This window comes from Alligator sinensis, unplaced genomic scaffold (genome assembly GCF_000455745.1).
Source record: "Alligator sinensis unplaced genomic scaffold, ASM45574v1 scaffold1810_1, whole genome shotgun sequence".
NCBI classification, from domain to species: domain Eukaryota; kingdom Metazoa; phylum Chordata; order Crocodylia; family Alligatoridae; genus Alligator; species Alligator sinensis.
The window spans coordinates 90,806-104,363 of record NW_005843465.1 but is presented as its reverse complement, the minus strand read 5'-3'; the positions used below and the strand labels follow the sequence as shown (position 1 = coordinate 104,363).

At 47.8% G+C, this 13,558-nt stretch overlaps 2 protein-coding genes and 1 long non-coding RNA gene across 3 annotated transcripts; 2 read left to right on the top strand and 1 right to left on the bottom strand.

Moving 5' to 3' along the window:
* Positions 1–1,592: 1,592 nt before the first annotated feature.
* LOC102376093 (vespryn-like) lies at positions 1,593–5,404 on the top strand. Its single transcript, XM_006038789.3, has 6 exons — positions 1,593–1,781; positions 1,961–2,191; positions 2,540–2,562; positions 2,849–2,964; positions 4,248–4,280; positions 5,211–5,404. The coding sequence occupies exons 2-6, from the start codon at positions 2,177–2,179 to the stop codon at positions 5,402–5,404; spliced, it is 381 nt and encodes a 126-aa protein (XP_006038851.1). The 5' UTR covers positions 1,593–1,781; positions 1,961–2,176.
* Positions 5,405–7,617: 2,213 nt separating this feature from the next.
* Positions 7,618–9,098, bottom strand: LOC102375845 (histone H1.01-like). The gene has a single exon (XM_025195317.1). It carries the CDS (start codon positions 8,235–8,237, stop codon positions 7,764–7,766), a length of 474 nt encoding a protein of 157 aa, XP_025051102.1. The 5' UTR covers positions 8,238–9,098; the 3' UTR covers positions 7,618–7,763.
* A 1,402-nt stretch (positions 9,099–10,500) lies between these two features.
* On the top strand, positions 10,501–13,142 carry LOC102374874. Its single transcript, XR_325501.1, has 2 exons — positions 10,501–11,637; positions 12,259–13,142. It is a non-coding gene; the product is annotated as an uncharacterized LOC102374874 (long non-coding RNA).
* Positions 13,143–13,558: the final 416 nt, after the last annotated feature.

Genomic DNA, 13,558 nt, shown 5'->3' with positions numbered 1-13,558 from the left:
GCCCAAGTGCAGCACCCTGCACTTGTCAGTATTGAAACGCATCCTGTTTTTGTTAGCCCACCCCTGCAACCTATTCAGGTCTTGCTGCAGTCTTTCCCTCCCTACTAGCGTGCCCACCTCACCCCCAATTTTGGTATCATTGGCAAATTTGAACAGGTTGCTTTTCACCCCATTGTCCAAATCGCTGATAAAGAAATTGAACAGTGCGGGCCCAAGGACCGAGCCCTGGGGGACTCCGCTGCCCACTTCCCCCCAGGTCGAATATGACCCATCCACCACCACCCTCTGAGTCATATTCTCATTGACATTATTCAAATTGATTTATTTTACTGAGACTTTGGAAATTGGATTGAACCAGTTTTCCTGTGGACTTGAAAGACACCAGTTAAATGGGGCTTGTGTCCTTGTGAAAAGTACAGTTCTGGGAGAGAGCTTCTTATCTCTTTCCTTCACCATCTGGGAATACTCCTTACCCTGTTCTCTTTACTTTGCTGAGCAGGCCAGTTATAATGCACAACGGGTTAACAGAGACACATTATTATTGCAATAGGGTTCTAGCTGACTACTTACAAATCAATTGCTATCAAACGGCAGAACAAAACTCCAACAAGCAGGCATTCATTCCTGACCTAGTCTGATATTAATGACTTGATAAACAGATTCTTATTCTACTTTCCCAGGCTACTATTTAGGATTTTTTTTAAATTTATCCATGTTCCAAGCCAAAATAGCCAAATCCAATTCCAAATCCATGAGGCAGTCCAGAATCATAAATAGCCCTATGACTGGAAAATGTCCTCCAGCCACTCCTGGGGCTTCAGATGTTTCCAAATCCTTTGGCAGGGATCCTACTTGCCGGCCCAAGCCCTGGGGTGTGGGGTACAGGTGCCCCCGAGTTTTCTTGCCCTTAGCCATAAGGCCCTCGGAGCAAGCTAGGACGGAGACTCTCATTTCCATAAAGTGGGCTTAAAGCCGCTGCACCTCAGCGGGTACTGAACCACACCAGAAGAGCAGTTGTCCCCGGGTGCGCTTTAGGAAAACTGCCTTCATGGACAGATATGTGGTATTTCACCTGCCAGGTTAAGAACAGGCACTATGCTTGACCTAAGCCTTACAGAAGCATATCATTCATAACTTAGACTTTTGCTAGGTCCATAGTCCGCACTAGTCAGTCTCTGTCAGTCACTGACCATGAACGATGCATGCCCCTGAGGCTGGGGGGGCACGGTGACCACCCGCAGGCAGCGGCGCTGGCGTGGTGGTGGCAAGTGGGGAGCTCTCGCAGGTGGCCACAGCAGTGTCGGCGACAGCGGGATGGTGGCGAGTGCCGACTAGCGATTGGCAACTACCTGCAGATGCCACCAGCAGTGTCAGTGGTAGTCAGTGACGCTCTACAACTGCCCACAGACGCCACTGGCAGCAAGGCGGGGAGGGTGGCAAGCAATGGTGGTGATGGCCAATCGCAGGGGGTACACCGCCAATTTTAGGGGGTGCACGTGCACCCATGTGCACCCCCTATGTGTCACCAATGTCACTGACTATGTCTACAGCCTACAGTACCTGAAACAGTTCCCTGCAGCTATGGCTTATGGGAAGATTTGGGGGAGCCAGGGATATGGAAGGAGAAATTTTAACAACTTTTTTGTCTGTTATCTGCCAGGTTAAATGAGGTGTCAGTGGAGCTAAAGTTTTGAACATTTTGAATTAAACCCCTCCTTCTCTTCTAGACTCAGTGTTAGACAGTGATGAGGTTATCTAGTGTGCACAGTCTTCCAGGAGAGGTAAGAAAAACATTTCTAATGTCAAGAAATAGAAAAAAAAAATGTACTAATTATAAAGTTTTAGGTTTTCTTTATAAAACATATAGTAGCTTACAGATTTTTCTTCTTTGAAAACTACCTTTAAAGTGACACGTTCCATGATTTCATCCATGTTTCTGGCCCTTCTGTGTCCCTTCTAGAAGCAAACAGAGATTGAGAAAGAGAAGATGCAATTTCAATTTGAGCGACTGCACCGGTTCTTGGAAAAACAAGAGCGTCTCTTTCTGGCTTGGTTGGAATAGCTGGAGAGAGACATAGAGACCAGGAAGGATGAAAGTATCACACAGCTCTCAGAGAAGCTTTCCTGTCTTGATGCTCTGCTCAGGGAACTGGAGGAGAAATGTGAGGAGCCAGCAATGGGATTTCTGGAGGTGAGACTGTGTGAGCAGCCCACAGAGCCCTGCACAGTCACTGGCCACAGCTGACCTCCATGCCTACGTTGCCATTTGCTCTTTGTGGGGAAGAAAAATCTCTTGATCTGACTTGAATAGGAGAAAACTCCCTCCTTCCCCACCCAGCTGCAAAGGCTTTATTCCTGGTTTCATCCAGTCATTGACAGGAGCGGAAAGATTTAGGTCTTGAAGCCTCCTGTAGGACGTGAAGTGACCGAGGGAAGTGGGGCTGTTTTGGGGCATGACCTAATGGAGTCCATCCAAAGCAGGAAGGTCCCAAGCGTAGGCCACACATGACTTAACTCCTTCTTTCTTTCTCCACTCTAGGATGCCAGAAGCACCTTGAACAGGTATGTGGCTTCTCATGCCCTGACTCCTGAAGCTGAGAAGGGGTTTGGGCACCAGGTGAAGGACACACCTTCCTGGAGCCTGGGGAGGACAGGCATGGGAGTGTCTTTCCCTGAAGCTCCCAGTCCCACCCCATGCCCACAATCCTGAGACTTCTGACATTTCCCCTTGCCCGCCCAGAGGGGGAAGGGAGTCACCTGCGGGTGGGAACTGACTGTCAGCCCAGCTTTTTGGCTGATGCCTTAGGTTGAATAGTCAAGAGATGGATAACTCTGTGTCTCTTTCCAGATGTGAGACAGAGAGAGCCTGGCCCTCAGCACTTGCTCGTCCTGAAACAAACTGGAGGATTTGGTTATTTTCTCAAGATATTACTTTTCTACAGGAGGCTCTGGAGAAACTGCAAGGTAATATGGAAACGGAGAGCTTAAAGAGGAGTGTGAGTGTCTGTGCAGGTCCTGTTCTCATGATGATTGCACTGAAGCTGGATGCTAATTCACAATAGGGTGAATGAGTGAGAAATTGTCGCTAGGGAGGCTACTCCTGATTTTTATACCAGCACCAGTGAAATAGAAAATCAGCTCTGGTGACTCCATTGGAATTAGTCTTGATTTACACTGGGCTGAGAGAGAAAGCGCGTGTTGGGAGTTGGGAGGGGGAAACAAGATGGGCGCAGAACTCCAGCAGAGGGCTTAAGGCATCTCACTTCAGCTCAAGTAGTATGAGTTTGAATCGTCCATTGGAGCCATGCCAATGCCAGCTGTATATGTTTACTCAGGCATTTTGGTCTGGGGAGTTAAAGGTTAAATGCCCAGAAGGCTCCACACATCACTTCCTTGTGTTTGCTGACTATGGAAACCATGAAAGCCCAGTGAGCTACGAGGCTTAGGCATGCCTTTAATCTATTTATTCCTGTGAGAGAGAGAGGCATCAGCTTCAGAGACTCCAGGGAGATTACTCTCCATTTACATTGGGATGGGCATGATGGGAATCCATCCTGGTGTCTTCTGTGGAGTTAAAACTAGTTCACACTCGGGGCACATCTACATGTGTGATTAATACGTATGCATAAACTCCAGACCTAATTGCTCCGGAGTTTATTCATGCACAGTATGTTGAGGTGGGCCAGAGCAGCCCAGGCTGGCAGAGGACCCAGGGGTCAGGCTGCCAGCTGGGGCTGGTCTGACCAGGCTCCATGTGCTGCAGAGGGGCTGGTCAGTAGGCAGCCCCTACGCTGAAGCACCCTTGTGCCCCAGCCAGCCCCGTCACTGCCTACACATGTGCTGTAGCACACAAAACAATGCTGCCACAGGGTACTGCTTGTGTTTAGCTGGACTACCCTGCGGTGGCATTTATTAATCTACTGCAACCTAGTAAGGTCACGTGTGTAAATGGTGACATTTTCATTGCGGAGCTAATTAGCTCTACAGCAAACATCTCGTGTAGACGTGCCTAGGGGATAGAACGAGAATGGATCCCAGGGTCTGTTTTTCTAGTACAAAGGTGATAGAAGAAAGCAGTCCTAAATGTTTTCTAATTCATACACTGCAGAGCACTATGTTGCTAAGATTATCTCTGGGTTTTTAGTGTCATTGCTTCGCCTGTCCAGACCCTCATTTCTTTCTTGGTATTCAAGTCTGAGAGTAACCACCATGATCTGATCTCTGCTGCAAGTTTTTTCTTCTTTTAGTGTGCTTATTGCCTGACCCAAAGGTGGACAGAGGTAAATATTTGGGGGTTTGTGGGGAGGGTGGACAATACAATGCATAGTTTCCTGAAGCAGGAGAAAATAGTTGTTTGGGGCCACTCAAAGCAACAGGAATCAAACTGGGGGAATCACTGCTAAAAAAGTAGCCCACCTATGCTGGAGATGCTTGATAGAAAGACAAGGAAGTTATTACTCACTAATGCAGTGGTCCCAATTCCTGGTATTTTATTGCAAGGCTTGTGACTACTTGCAGTCCCTTTGGTAGGAGAGCACACATAACACCAGCAGACTCTCCTTATGCCTGAAGAAGGGTGTTTGTGCCCAAAAGCTTACTAATAACAATTTTCTCCAAGGATTTAGTGGGTCTAATAAAAGATACCACATCTACCCAAAGAACCTTGTCTGCCTTTTGGTTGGCAAAACACGTAGTTGAAAGAATCTTGTTTTCAGTTGACGGTAAATTCCTAGTTCTTGTGATTATAGTGGAAAAGCAGAAAGCCTGTCCCCATGGATTTCTCCTTTCTGAGCCACAAGAAATGCAAATAGGAAGAAACTAAGATGTATTTAAAAAAACGCTTTATGATTGTTTAAGCCAGTCTGATATTTGGGAGGGGGCTGGCACTGTGATACCATGATGATCAATTGGGACTATTTTATGAGTTACCAGGTGAGCCTGGTCAGCAAACATCTGTACTCAAGTGATGAAGGGTAAGGAGTTTTTCTTTCCCTGTGATTTGATGGGTGGAACAGAAATGGGTGAGATGAAAACTTAAAAAGACCCTTTGATCCAATGCACAAGGCAATAAGGGGCAGATGGCCCCAAGATGGCAATAGAACATTTTGAATGGAGAGAGGACATAATGTGCCAGATCATCCCAATCTCTGTCCCTCCCTCAAGCCAAGATCTGCCTCTGGTTCTTATATTTTGTTTTTCCCCGTCTCCAGTGAGCGTGACTCTGGATCCCGACACAGCGTTTTCTTGGCTCCGTCTGTCTCCAGATCGAACAAGTGTAAACTGGGAAGTAACACAGCAGGAGGTGCCTGACAGCCCTGAGAGATTTGATGCTGCGCCTTGCGTACTGGGCTGCGAAGGCTTCACTTGGGGAGACATTATTGGGAGGTGGAATTTGGGGAATTGAGTACAACCCATCCACCACAACTCTCTGGGTGTGTCCCATCAGCCAATTTTTTACCCATCCAACTGTGCAGGCATCAATGCCACAGTCGCTTAATTTATTGATGAGGATGGGGTGAGAGACAGTGTCAAAGGCCTTCTTAAAGTCTAGAAAGACTATGTCCACGGCGACACCATCATCCAAGGCTTTAGTTACTGGGTCATAAAAGGCAATCAGGTTGGTCAGGCAGGACCTGCCTTTGATGAACCCATGCTGGTTGCCCCTGAGCATGATCTTCCCTGCTGGCCCCCCACAGATGTGCTCTTTGATGATTCTCTCCAAGATCTTCCTGAGCACCAAGGTGAGGCTTACAGGCCTATAGTTACTTGATGGACTCTTTCCAAACTGTTCACATCCTTCTTGAAATGTGGAGCCCAAAACTGCACACAATTCTCCAGATGAGGCCTTACTAGAGTTGAATAAAGCAGAAGAATCATTTCCCTTGATTTGTAAGTCGCACTCCTTTTAATACAACCCTGTATGCCGTTGGCTTTTTTTTTTTTTTTTCTTTGCAACAAGAGCACACTGTTGGCTCATATTCAGTTTATGGTTTACTATAACCCCCCAGGTCTTTGTCTTCAGTGGTGCATTTATATTTGTATGTGCAGTTATACTTGTGGTAAAAATATGTTATAATCTAGTCATTATGATTTTGCAATAACGTTTGTGTAGCAGCTGTGTGGTAAAAAAATGTCTCATCTCCCTACACAAAGGCTTCACAGCTGAGAACTGTTTAGTTTCACTACATAATTGCTTCTGCATATTATCACACTTGCTTCTGCTAAGGTATGTAGGCCAATGATAGATTTACGAGTAGCACTAGACTTCTGCAGACATAGCCGGGAACAGATGCAACAAATAACTCCTTACGAGAGATAAGAGAAGAGGCACAGGGAAAGGTGCTGATGTGAAGAACTCAGACCTTGACCAAAGAATGACCGAGATGGGCTTAAAGACGGCCCCAGGGAGGAGATTTAAGATGTAAATGAGACATGTATGTAAACCATCATAGAACATGTACCTGCTAGACATATGTTGTAAGACGTAATACTTGGGCTACCAATAATTACGCGACACGTTAGAATCTTTTGTTTATGTTAGCTATAAAAAGGAACCCCAGACTCTGTTTGGGGTCGACACGGATTTGAGCATTAAGCTCCCTTGTCGAACTTGTTTGCAAACAATAAATCTGAAATTGGACCCAGCCTGTGTGTGAGACTCTCTCCTAGAGGTGGATTGGACAAGCCTCCAGGGGCACGAAACTAGCCGTTTGTGCAACACTCAGAGGCCTGGAGAAAGGTACCGTGATACCCAAATGCCTGTCTTTGTCTATCCCAACCATGCATTAGGCCCAGTTCTTACCCACAAGAATTCTTTTCTTTCTGGAAACTTAAAACAGCTCCAGTTCAAAACTAGCCTTTTCCTTCGCGTATCAAGACCCGAGAAACTAAAAACAGGTACTTAAAGTCACTTGAAATAATAACAGAACATGTTCTTGGGAGACTGAGATTCAATGTTCTTCTTTGGTGCAATTTCTCTAATAATTTAGTTAAAACAGCAACTTGTCTGTACACATTTGGACGGCCTTTCTGTGGGTGCAAGGATGGCTGCATGGATAGTGCAAAATCTGCCATTTTCAGGTCAAATGAAGTTACGACGAGCCATTTCCTTGGCACATAAACAAATTCCATATAATAACTCTTGAGCATGGGTTACTCTTCAGATCTTGATCACAATCAGTGATCACTGACCATGCACCAGAAAAGTACTTTTAAAAGCTGCATCTCCACATAACTTGTGTGACAGATTTCCTAGAGCCCGATAGCAAAGGTTGGCAACATTTTGCAGCTTGCAACCCAGGTTGCTGTCCTGGGCTGCAGAGTCCCAATCGCCCCCCCCCCCGGGTAACTCAAACGGCCGGCGCCTCTGCAGGGAGTGAAGCACTAAGCACCGACATGAGAGCACAGGGGAAGAGGGTGCTCTCTGGGGCAGCTCCTGGCCAGATCCAACCTCTTTTGCGGGCAGGATCCTGCTATAGGCTGCTGACCTCGAAAAGGGGGCATGAGACCTAGCTGATATCAGCGGCAGGGGCTGGGAGCCAGGCTCTCGCTGCAGTCACTCGTTTCCCAGCCGGGAGCCAGGCTGGGGGAGGGACAACTGGAGACCGGGGGGGGGGCTGGGAGCAGAGCAACTGCCCGGGGCTCTGCTAGCGTGACAGGCGGCTGTCAGGGAACCACCCCCCCGCAGTGTAGCCGCTCCTCCACGGAGCACGTGGTGGCTCTTAAAAGAGCCTTTGGGTTTGTAAGTCAGCGCGGCACGGATTTTACTGCCGCTTCCTGCCCGCGGCTTTCCGCCGGGCTCTGGCCGCCGGCTTCTTGGGTGTTTTAGCGCCCCGCTTATTGCCCCTGCCGGAGCCCTTCCCCGCCGCCGCCTGCTTCCTCCGGGACTTCGTCTCCTTCCTCCGGGCCGCGCTCGCTCTGCGGCTCTTGGCCGCCGCCGCGGCCGGGCGGGCGGGGCTCTCCTTCGGCATCCTGCCCATGCGGAAGGAGCCGGAGGCGCCGCTGCCCGTCACCCGCTGCAGGAGGCCCTTGGTGACGAGGGCGGTGACCGCCGCCTTGATGCGCCCCTTGTTCTTCTTCACGTTGTAGCCGTCGGCCGACAGCGCCTTCTTGATGGCGGCCAGGGACATGCCCTTGCGGACCGTGGAGGCGCACACCGCGCGGAGGATGAGGTCGGACAGCCCCGCCCCGCCTCGCCAGTGCGGCGGCGACACAGCCAGCCCGCCCTGCCGCGGCATCGCCCCTCCGCCGCCGCCCGAGACACAGCGCCCCCCACAACCCCGCCGCCGTGTCTTATATACAGCACAGCCCGACGCAGCCCAGTCAAGCCCGCCAAGCTTCCCGACGCAGCAGAATCAACGCCCCCGCCCCCGCGCTCCTTGTGCTTTTGCAGCCCCCGGGATCGGGCCGCGCGGGGTCCTGCTGCAGCCCGGCCGGCGTGGCAGGGGAGCCGCGCTTTCATCCCCCCCTAGTTTGCCGGATTAAATGAATCAAGTCCCCTCCGTGAAAAGCGCCGGAACCTGCACTGACCCGTGCGCCGGACCCCCGGTTTCCGGATAAAATGTGGGTTTGATGCTAAATGGAAACCCCCTGTCGGTAGGCGGCATGAGGAGACTGCTGGGATAGGACCCCGGCGGGGCAGAGAGATTCCCTGCGCGAAGAAATTGCCCCGTTTCTTCCTCCGGCTGGCCCGCAAGGCGCCGCAAAGGCGGGCAAGAAACACAGGCTCTTCTTTAGGGGGAGCCTGCCAGGATTTCTCTGACTTCAAAAGTGCGTCCAAGTCAAAGCAAGACCCCAGATCTCTGCTCAAGTAAAAGGCAACGGAAGGAGGTGGACGCCTCGGTTGTAGCTTGGCAAGGCTCTCGGGGTGCATCTGATATCTTTTATTAGACCAGCTAAATAGCTGGAAATTGCCTTCCTCAGCAAGCGTTCGGGGTTAAAACCCCTTCCTCAGGCTGAGGTAGCATCTGCCTGGTTGGCTGTAGCTTTGCATACTCATCCTCCTTTCTCACTTCGGAAAGAAATGAATGGCAAATCTTCCACTGAGGGAGTCACAAAAGAGTGAGGTTGGAAGAAACCTCAGGGGTCCTTTTAACTTGCCACAGGTGAGGCAGCGGGACAAGGGCAATGCCAATGCCCTGCCATGCAAGGGTAGGGAGTAGTTCGTTAAATCAGAAAGAGAGAAGGGCTAAAAAAAATCCTCAGGAGAACGAGATGCATCATTATTTGAATAAAACATAAATATTAATTTTGAATGACTTGCCCTATTTAGAAAGATTTAGCTATAGGCAGATTTTCCTGATGAAAAAAAGCACAATTATGGCATAGGAAAAGTGCTAAGGCAGACGCATCGTAGTACTTTAATTGATTCACCCTTTTACATCTGGGAAAAATGTAGAGCTCTCTTGATTGATGACTGATGAGTCTGGCTTCAGTGCAACCGGACAGATCCCTCCGATCTCGAGTTTTCTTCTTGAACAAGAAAATATTCATTTATTGGAAGGTACCTAAAAGAGGTGCTCCATTTGCATACTACACCAAAGAGGTGACATCCAGTATAACTGAAAGGGGGAGAGATCTCTCTCAGACAGACACGCTCCCTTTCTCTCCGCAGTTAAGTAAATTATTTCATTGCTCGCTTTTTGCGGATTCAATTCCTATTCTGCAGATCACTAAAATCTTTCAGTAGCCTTTCTAAACCCTTGACGATTACCTGGAAGAAAGACCCAAACTGGTAAATAGGATCTATAATTAAGGAAGAGCCTTAATAGGCATCACCACCATACAGAACAGAAGGAAATGGAAGGGTGACTTCTGCAAAGAAAACGTGTCGCATCTCTCTAAGTTTGTTTGAAACATCTGTAAAGCAAGACTGTTTCCTGACAGATTCCCCATAGCCATAACTTTACAAAGTTAGCTTGTGTCACAGCTTTTGCAAGTGGCATCACATTTGCACAACCCCTGTATGCCAATGCTCCCCAGAAATCGTTTAAAATGATTAATTTGTTTAATACATAAACTACCAGAATGAAGGTAATGAACCAGGGACCATGATTTATTACTGAACACACACACCTCCACTGAATACAACCTAAAACCACAGCAATTTAGTTCTAATTGAGGGAGTGATTTGCCTAGGTTTAGGACAGGATAGTTACTGGTATAGGTGACAGCTGTGAAACATTTTTTCCCCTGCTAGCTAGCTCCAAACGTGTGACTATATCTTTATTCGATTTTTAAAACCTGTATTTATTTGCCGTAATTTCAACTGACATATGAAGGGTCCTCTACGATGGCTCTTTTATACAACAAATAAGGAATACTTAAAAGGACCTTTTTTAACAGAAGAACCCTTCTCCTTCTACCCAGGTGCAGAAAATGTGCTTTGAGCTAGCACATTTGGTAGCAACTTTCTTACCTTTAAACCCAGGGTCCTTCACTAGCCTGCTGGGCAGTAGGAAACTATCAGCAGTCTTAAGATATTTCTGGAGCTAGGTGCGGATGTATGCCTAAATGGGGGGGAGGATACTTTTTCAGCTACCTTTAAGCGGGTCATTCCTAAAAACCCCCTGCATTACCTTTATAAATTTCAAAGAAACACTTGGGTTTAACCTCTTCCACACTTCCGAAGAGTAAGACTCCTTTCTGCGTTGGCGAGCTGCTTTTCTTTTTCCTCTGAACCGCCCCCAAACCCCATGCGTGTATTGGTCCCTTTCTCAGCGGTGAATTATTTAAAAGCAGGACCATCCTGAGCGCTGCAGCTTGTGCTTATATGGAAGTCAGTGGAGCCTGAGCCATATAGTTGCTCGAGCAGAGCCTTTCCTTGACCAGTCACGAACCTCTGCAGCTCTCCCGAGTTGCAGAGCCGGGGTTTTCATCCTGCGCCTTGTCATGGGTTCATTTGGAGACCGATGATACCAGCGAATATTTCCCTGCCTCCATTATTAATATCAGTCATAGGCTTGAAGTCTCATAGCGCAAATCCTTCGCTTGTCTCTATTGTAACCTGAGAGCAAATACGGAAAATAATGAATGCTTTGAAGGGCTTTTTTTTCAAGGTGCAGATAAGCGATCTCCGTATCTTTTCCTAGCCGGGAGGTTGTTATTTTATCTAGTGCTTGACAGATCCATACACCAGGGACACCGGCACTCCTAGCTGTTGTTAATGGTGCGGCCGTTTCTTCCGGAAATGCCCGTTGATTCGTACTGGTGATTAGGTTGCCTTGGACAACTGGAGCGCGACGGGCAAGAAGCGACCCTGATTTGCGGCAAATAGAGAATAAATGATTTAAGAGGCAACAGGGAAAGCAGCATTTCTCGTTGCCCGAGCTGAGCACGGGCGGCGGCAGGCCCCCGCTGGCCCAGGGCGGGAGCGGGGCACGCGGGCACGGACGAGACGAGAAAGCCCCCGCACTGCTCTGCGGCTCGGGTGCGGCGCGGATAGAAATGCTTCATTCCTATTGGACAAGCAGACCAACGCGACTACAAATGCCGCTTCCTATTGGGTGGCATTCTGATACCCGCCGGGACAAGGGGGGAGCCGGGAGCTCCCAGCCTGGAGCTGCTGCTTCTTGCACTTACGTTTGCCCTGGACAGTTAGTTATACTGCTCCCTGCTTGAATCGGTTCCTTTTTAGAGGTGAATCCGGCTTATTATTCATAAATGAATATGTTAATGACTATCTATCATTGCTTTAGGACTCTGAAACCTCCCTTCCAGAGTAGCATGAAACAAATATTTAATACCATGTGGTGACTGGATCTATTCGTGGTACTTGAAGGTGGTTTTAATTGCAGGAGGCTCTAATGGGCTGTGATTGTGTCCTGTTTGTTCACAGCTTTCCAAAGCCGGGGATTTAACGGAGTATTTTTTTGTTTCCTTTTTTTTTTTTTTTAATATTTCCTTTTTAAATCCCTGTATATTTCCTTACTAAGGGTGATACCATCATGGGATGCTTTAAATGATATATACAGATTTTCAGCTGATTCTCACATCCAAATGCCTCTCCTTTGTTTTCTTCCAGCTTTTTTGGGAGGAGGTGGGAACAGTCAATAGCACTGAAGATTATGCTGATTTGGTGGCCTGTTTTCAATCAGGTCTGCTGGTGCTGGCACAGAGGTGGGGGCTCTCTGGGCTACACCTCTGGGGCCCTTTCCCCAGTCAGACTAACCCGACCTCTCTGCTCTGAGCCAGTCCTTCCTCTCTGAGGTCTTCATAAATAGCCTTGGGAGTATCTCTCACTTACTTTTCTGTATCCAGCAGAAGGAAGCAGCTTTTGATGGCTCGTGTAAAGCAGCTCAATCGTAAGGTTGCCACTGAAGGACTCCCTCGGGAGGACCTGCTCAAGAGAACAGCTCGAAAAAGGGTAGCAGAGACAATCTATGCATCCCCTATGGAGCAGGTACCTGGGAAAAAGCCTGCTGGAAAAACCCGTGCTTCTGCAGCAGAAGAGGTGGAGAAGCCTCTGCATCCCCAGTCTCGCCCCCACGCTAAAATGTTCCAAAAAATTCACTGATATCAGCAACACAGCGGCCTGGTGATTTCCCCGCTTGGCTTCCGACGACTAATGAAAGACGCTTGTGATCTGAAGAGTAACTTGCATTTCCAGTCGCCAGCTCTCCTGCCTCTGCAGGAAGCCACTGAAGCTCATCTCCTGCGGCTGTTTGAAGACTGGAACCAATGTGCTCTTCATGCAAAAAGAGCCTCCGTGCAACCCAGCGATGTTCATCTTGTGAGATGCCTCCAGGGAGACAGAACGTGAACTTCATAGAGGCACACAGGACAACCCTTCTCAGGAAAGATTTCTCTACAGCTTTCCTTGGGAGTCACCATGCTGCTGTAGAGGGAAGCACTTGGTTCATCTTTGTAGCTTTGTTTGTTTTTACATTTTTAGTTTTTTAAAACTTTTGTTAAATAGCCTTTCAAATGTCTCAAATACATGGCTATTACCCTTTTTTAAGACGATGGGAGAAGCTGATGGTTTCTCCAAACAGGAATGCAAAGTTCCCTTTAATGTTCTCCTCTTTGTAACGTTAAGATACACTGCTGTCGTTAAGTGAGTTTCTTTGTGCTGGGAATAAATGTTTCGCAACAGAATATATAAATATAATAATGTAAAAAATAAAGATCTATGGTAGTCAAGGTTCGTATGTCTATGTTATAAGTTGCCTATATATTTTGGACAATGTTTTGGCGAAAAAGTGTCTTTACTTAACCAGAAAATATTGTTGAATTCGCCCAGAATCAGCAGGGATGTGTTTACTGTTGGGACATCAAATCATAGTTTCATAGTTTCATAGTTTCAGGGTCGGAAGGGACCTAATGCAGCTTTATTTTGTGTTATGTCAGTGTTGTGATACTGAAAGTCCGCCCTTTTTAATTTAATTACTCTAATGTAGTAACTGTGTCATTTAGCGTTTGCTCTTTGTCCCCCCCTGCACCCTCAACAAAATGACTGTCGCACAAGTCAATGCTTGAGAACTTGAATGATGTCCAACAATAGCAGAGTGGGGAATATAATAATACAGAAGCTGTTATGGGCTGTGAGAAAAAGGACAAT

Bases quoted from the DNA above. Each gene is read 5' to 3' on its own strand.
- LOC102376093 (XM_006038789.3), top strand. The intron at 2,965-4,247 runs GTAATATGGAAA...TTCTTCTTTTAG, and splicing joins GGCTCTGGAGAAACTGCAAG to TGTGCTTATTGCCTGACCCA. The intron at 4,281-5,210 runs GTAAATATTTGG...CCCCGTCTCCAG, and splicing joins TGACCCAAAGGTGGACAGAG to TGAGCGTGACTCTGGATCCC.
- LOC102375845 (XM_025195317.1), bottom strand. From the start codon at position 8,237: ATGCCGCGGCAGGGCGGGCTGGCTGTGTCGCCGCCGCACTGGCGAGGC.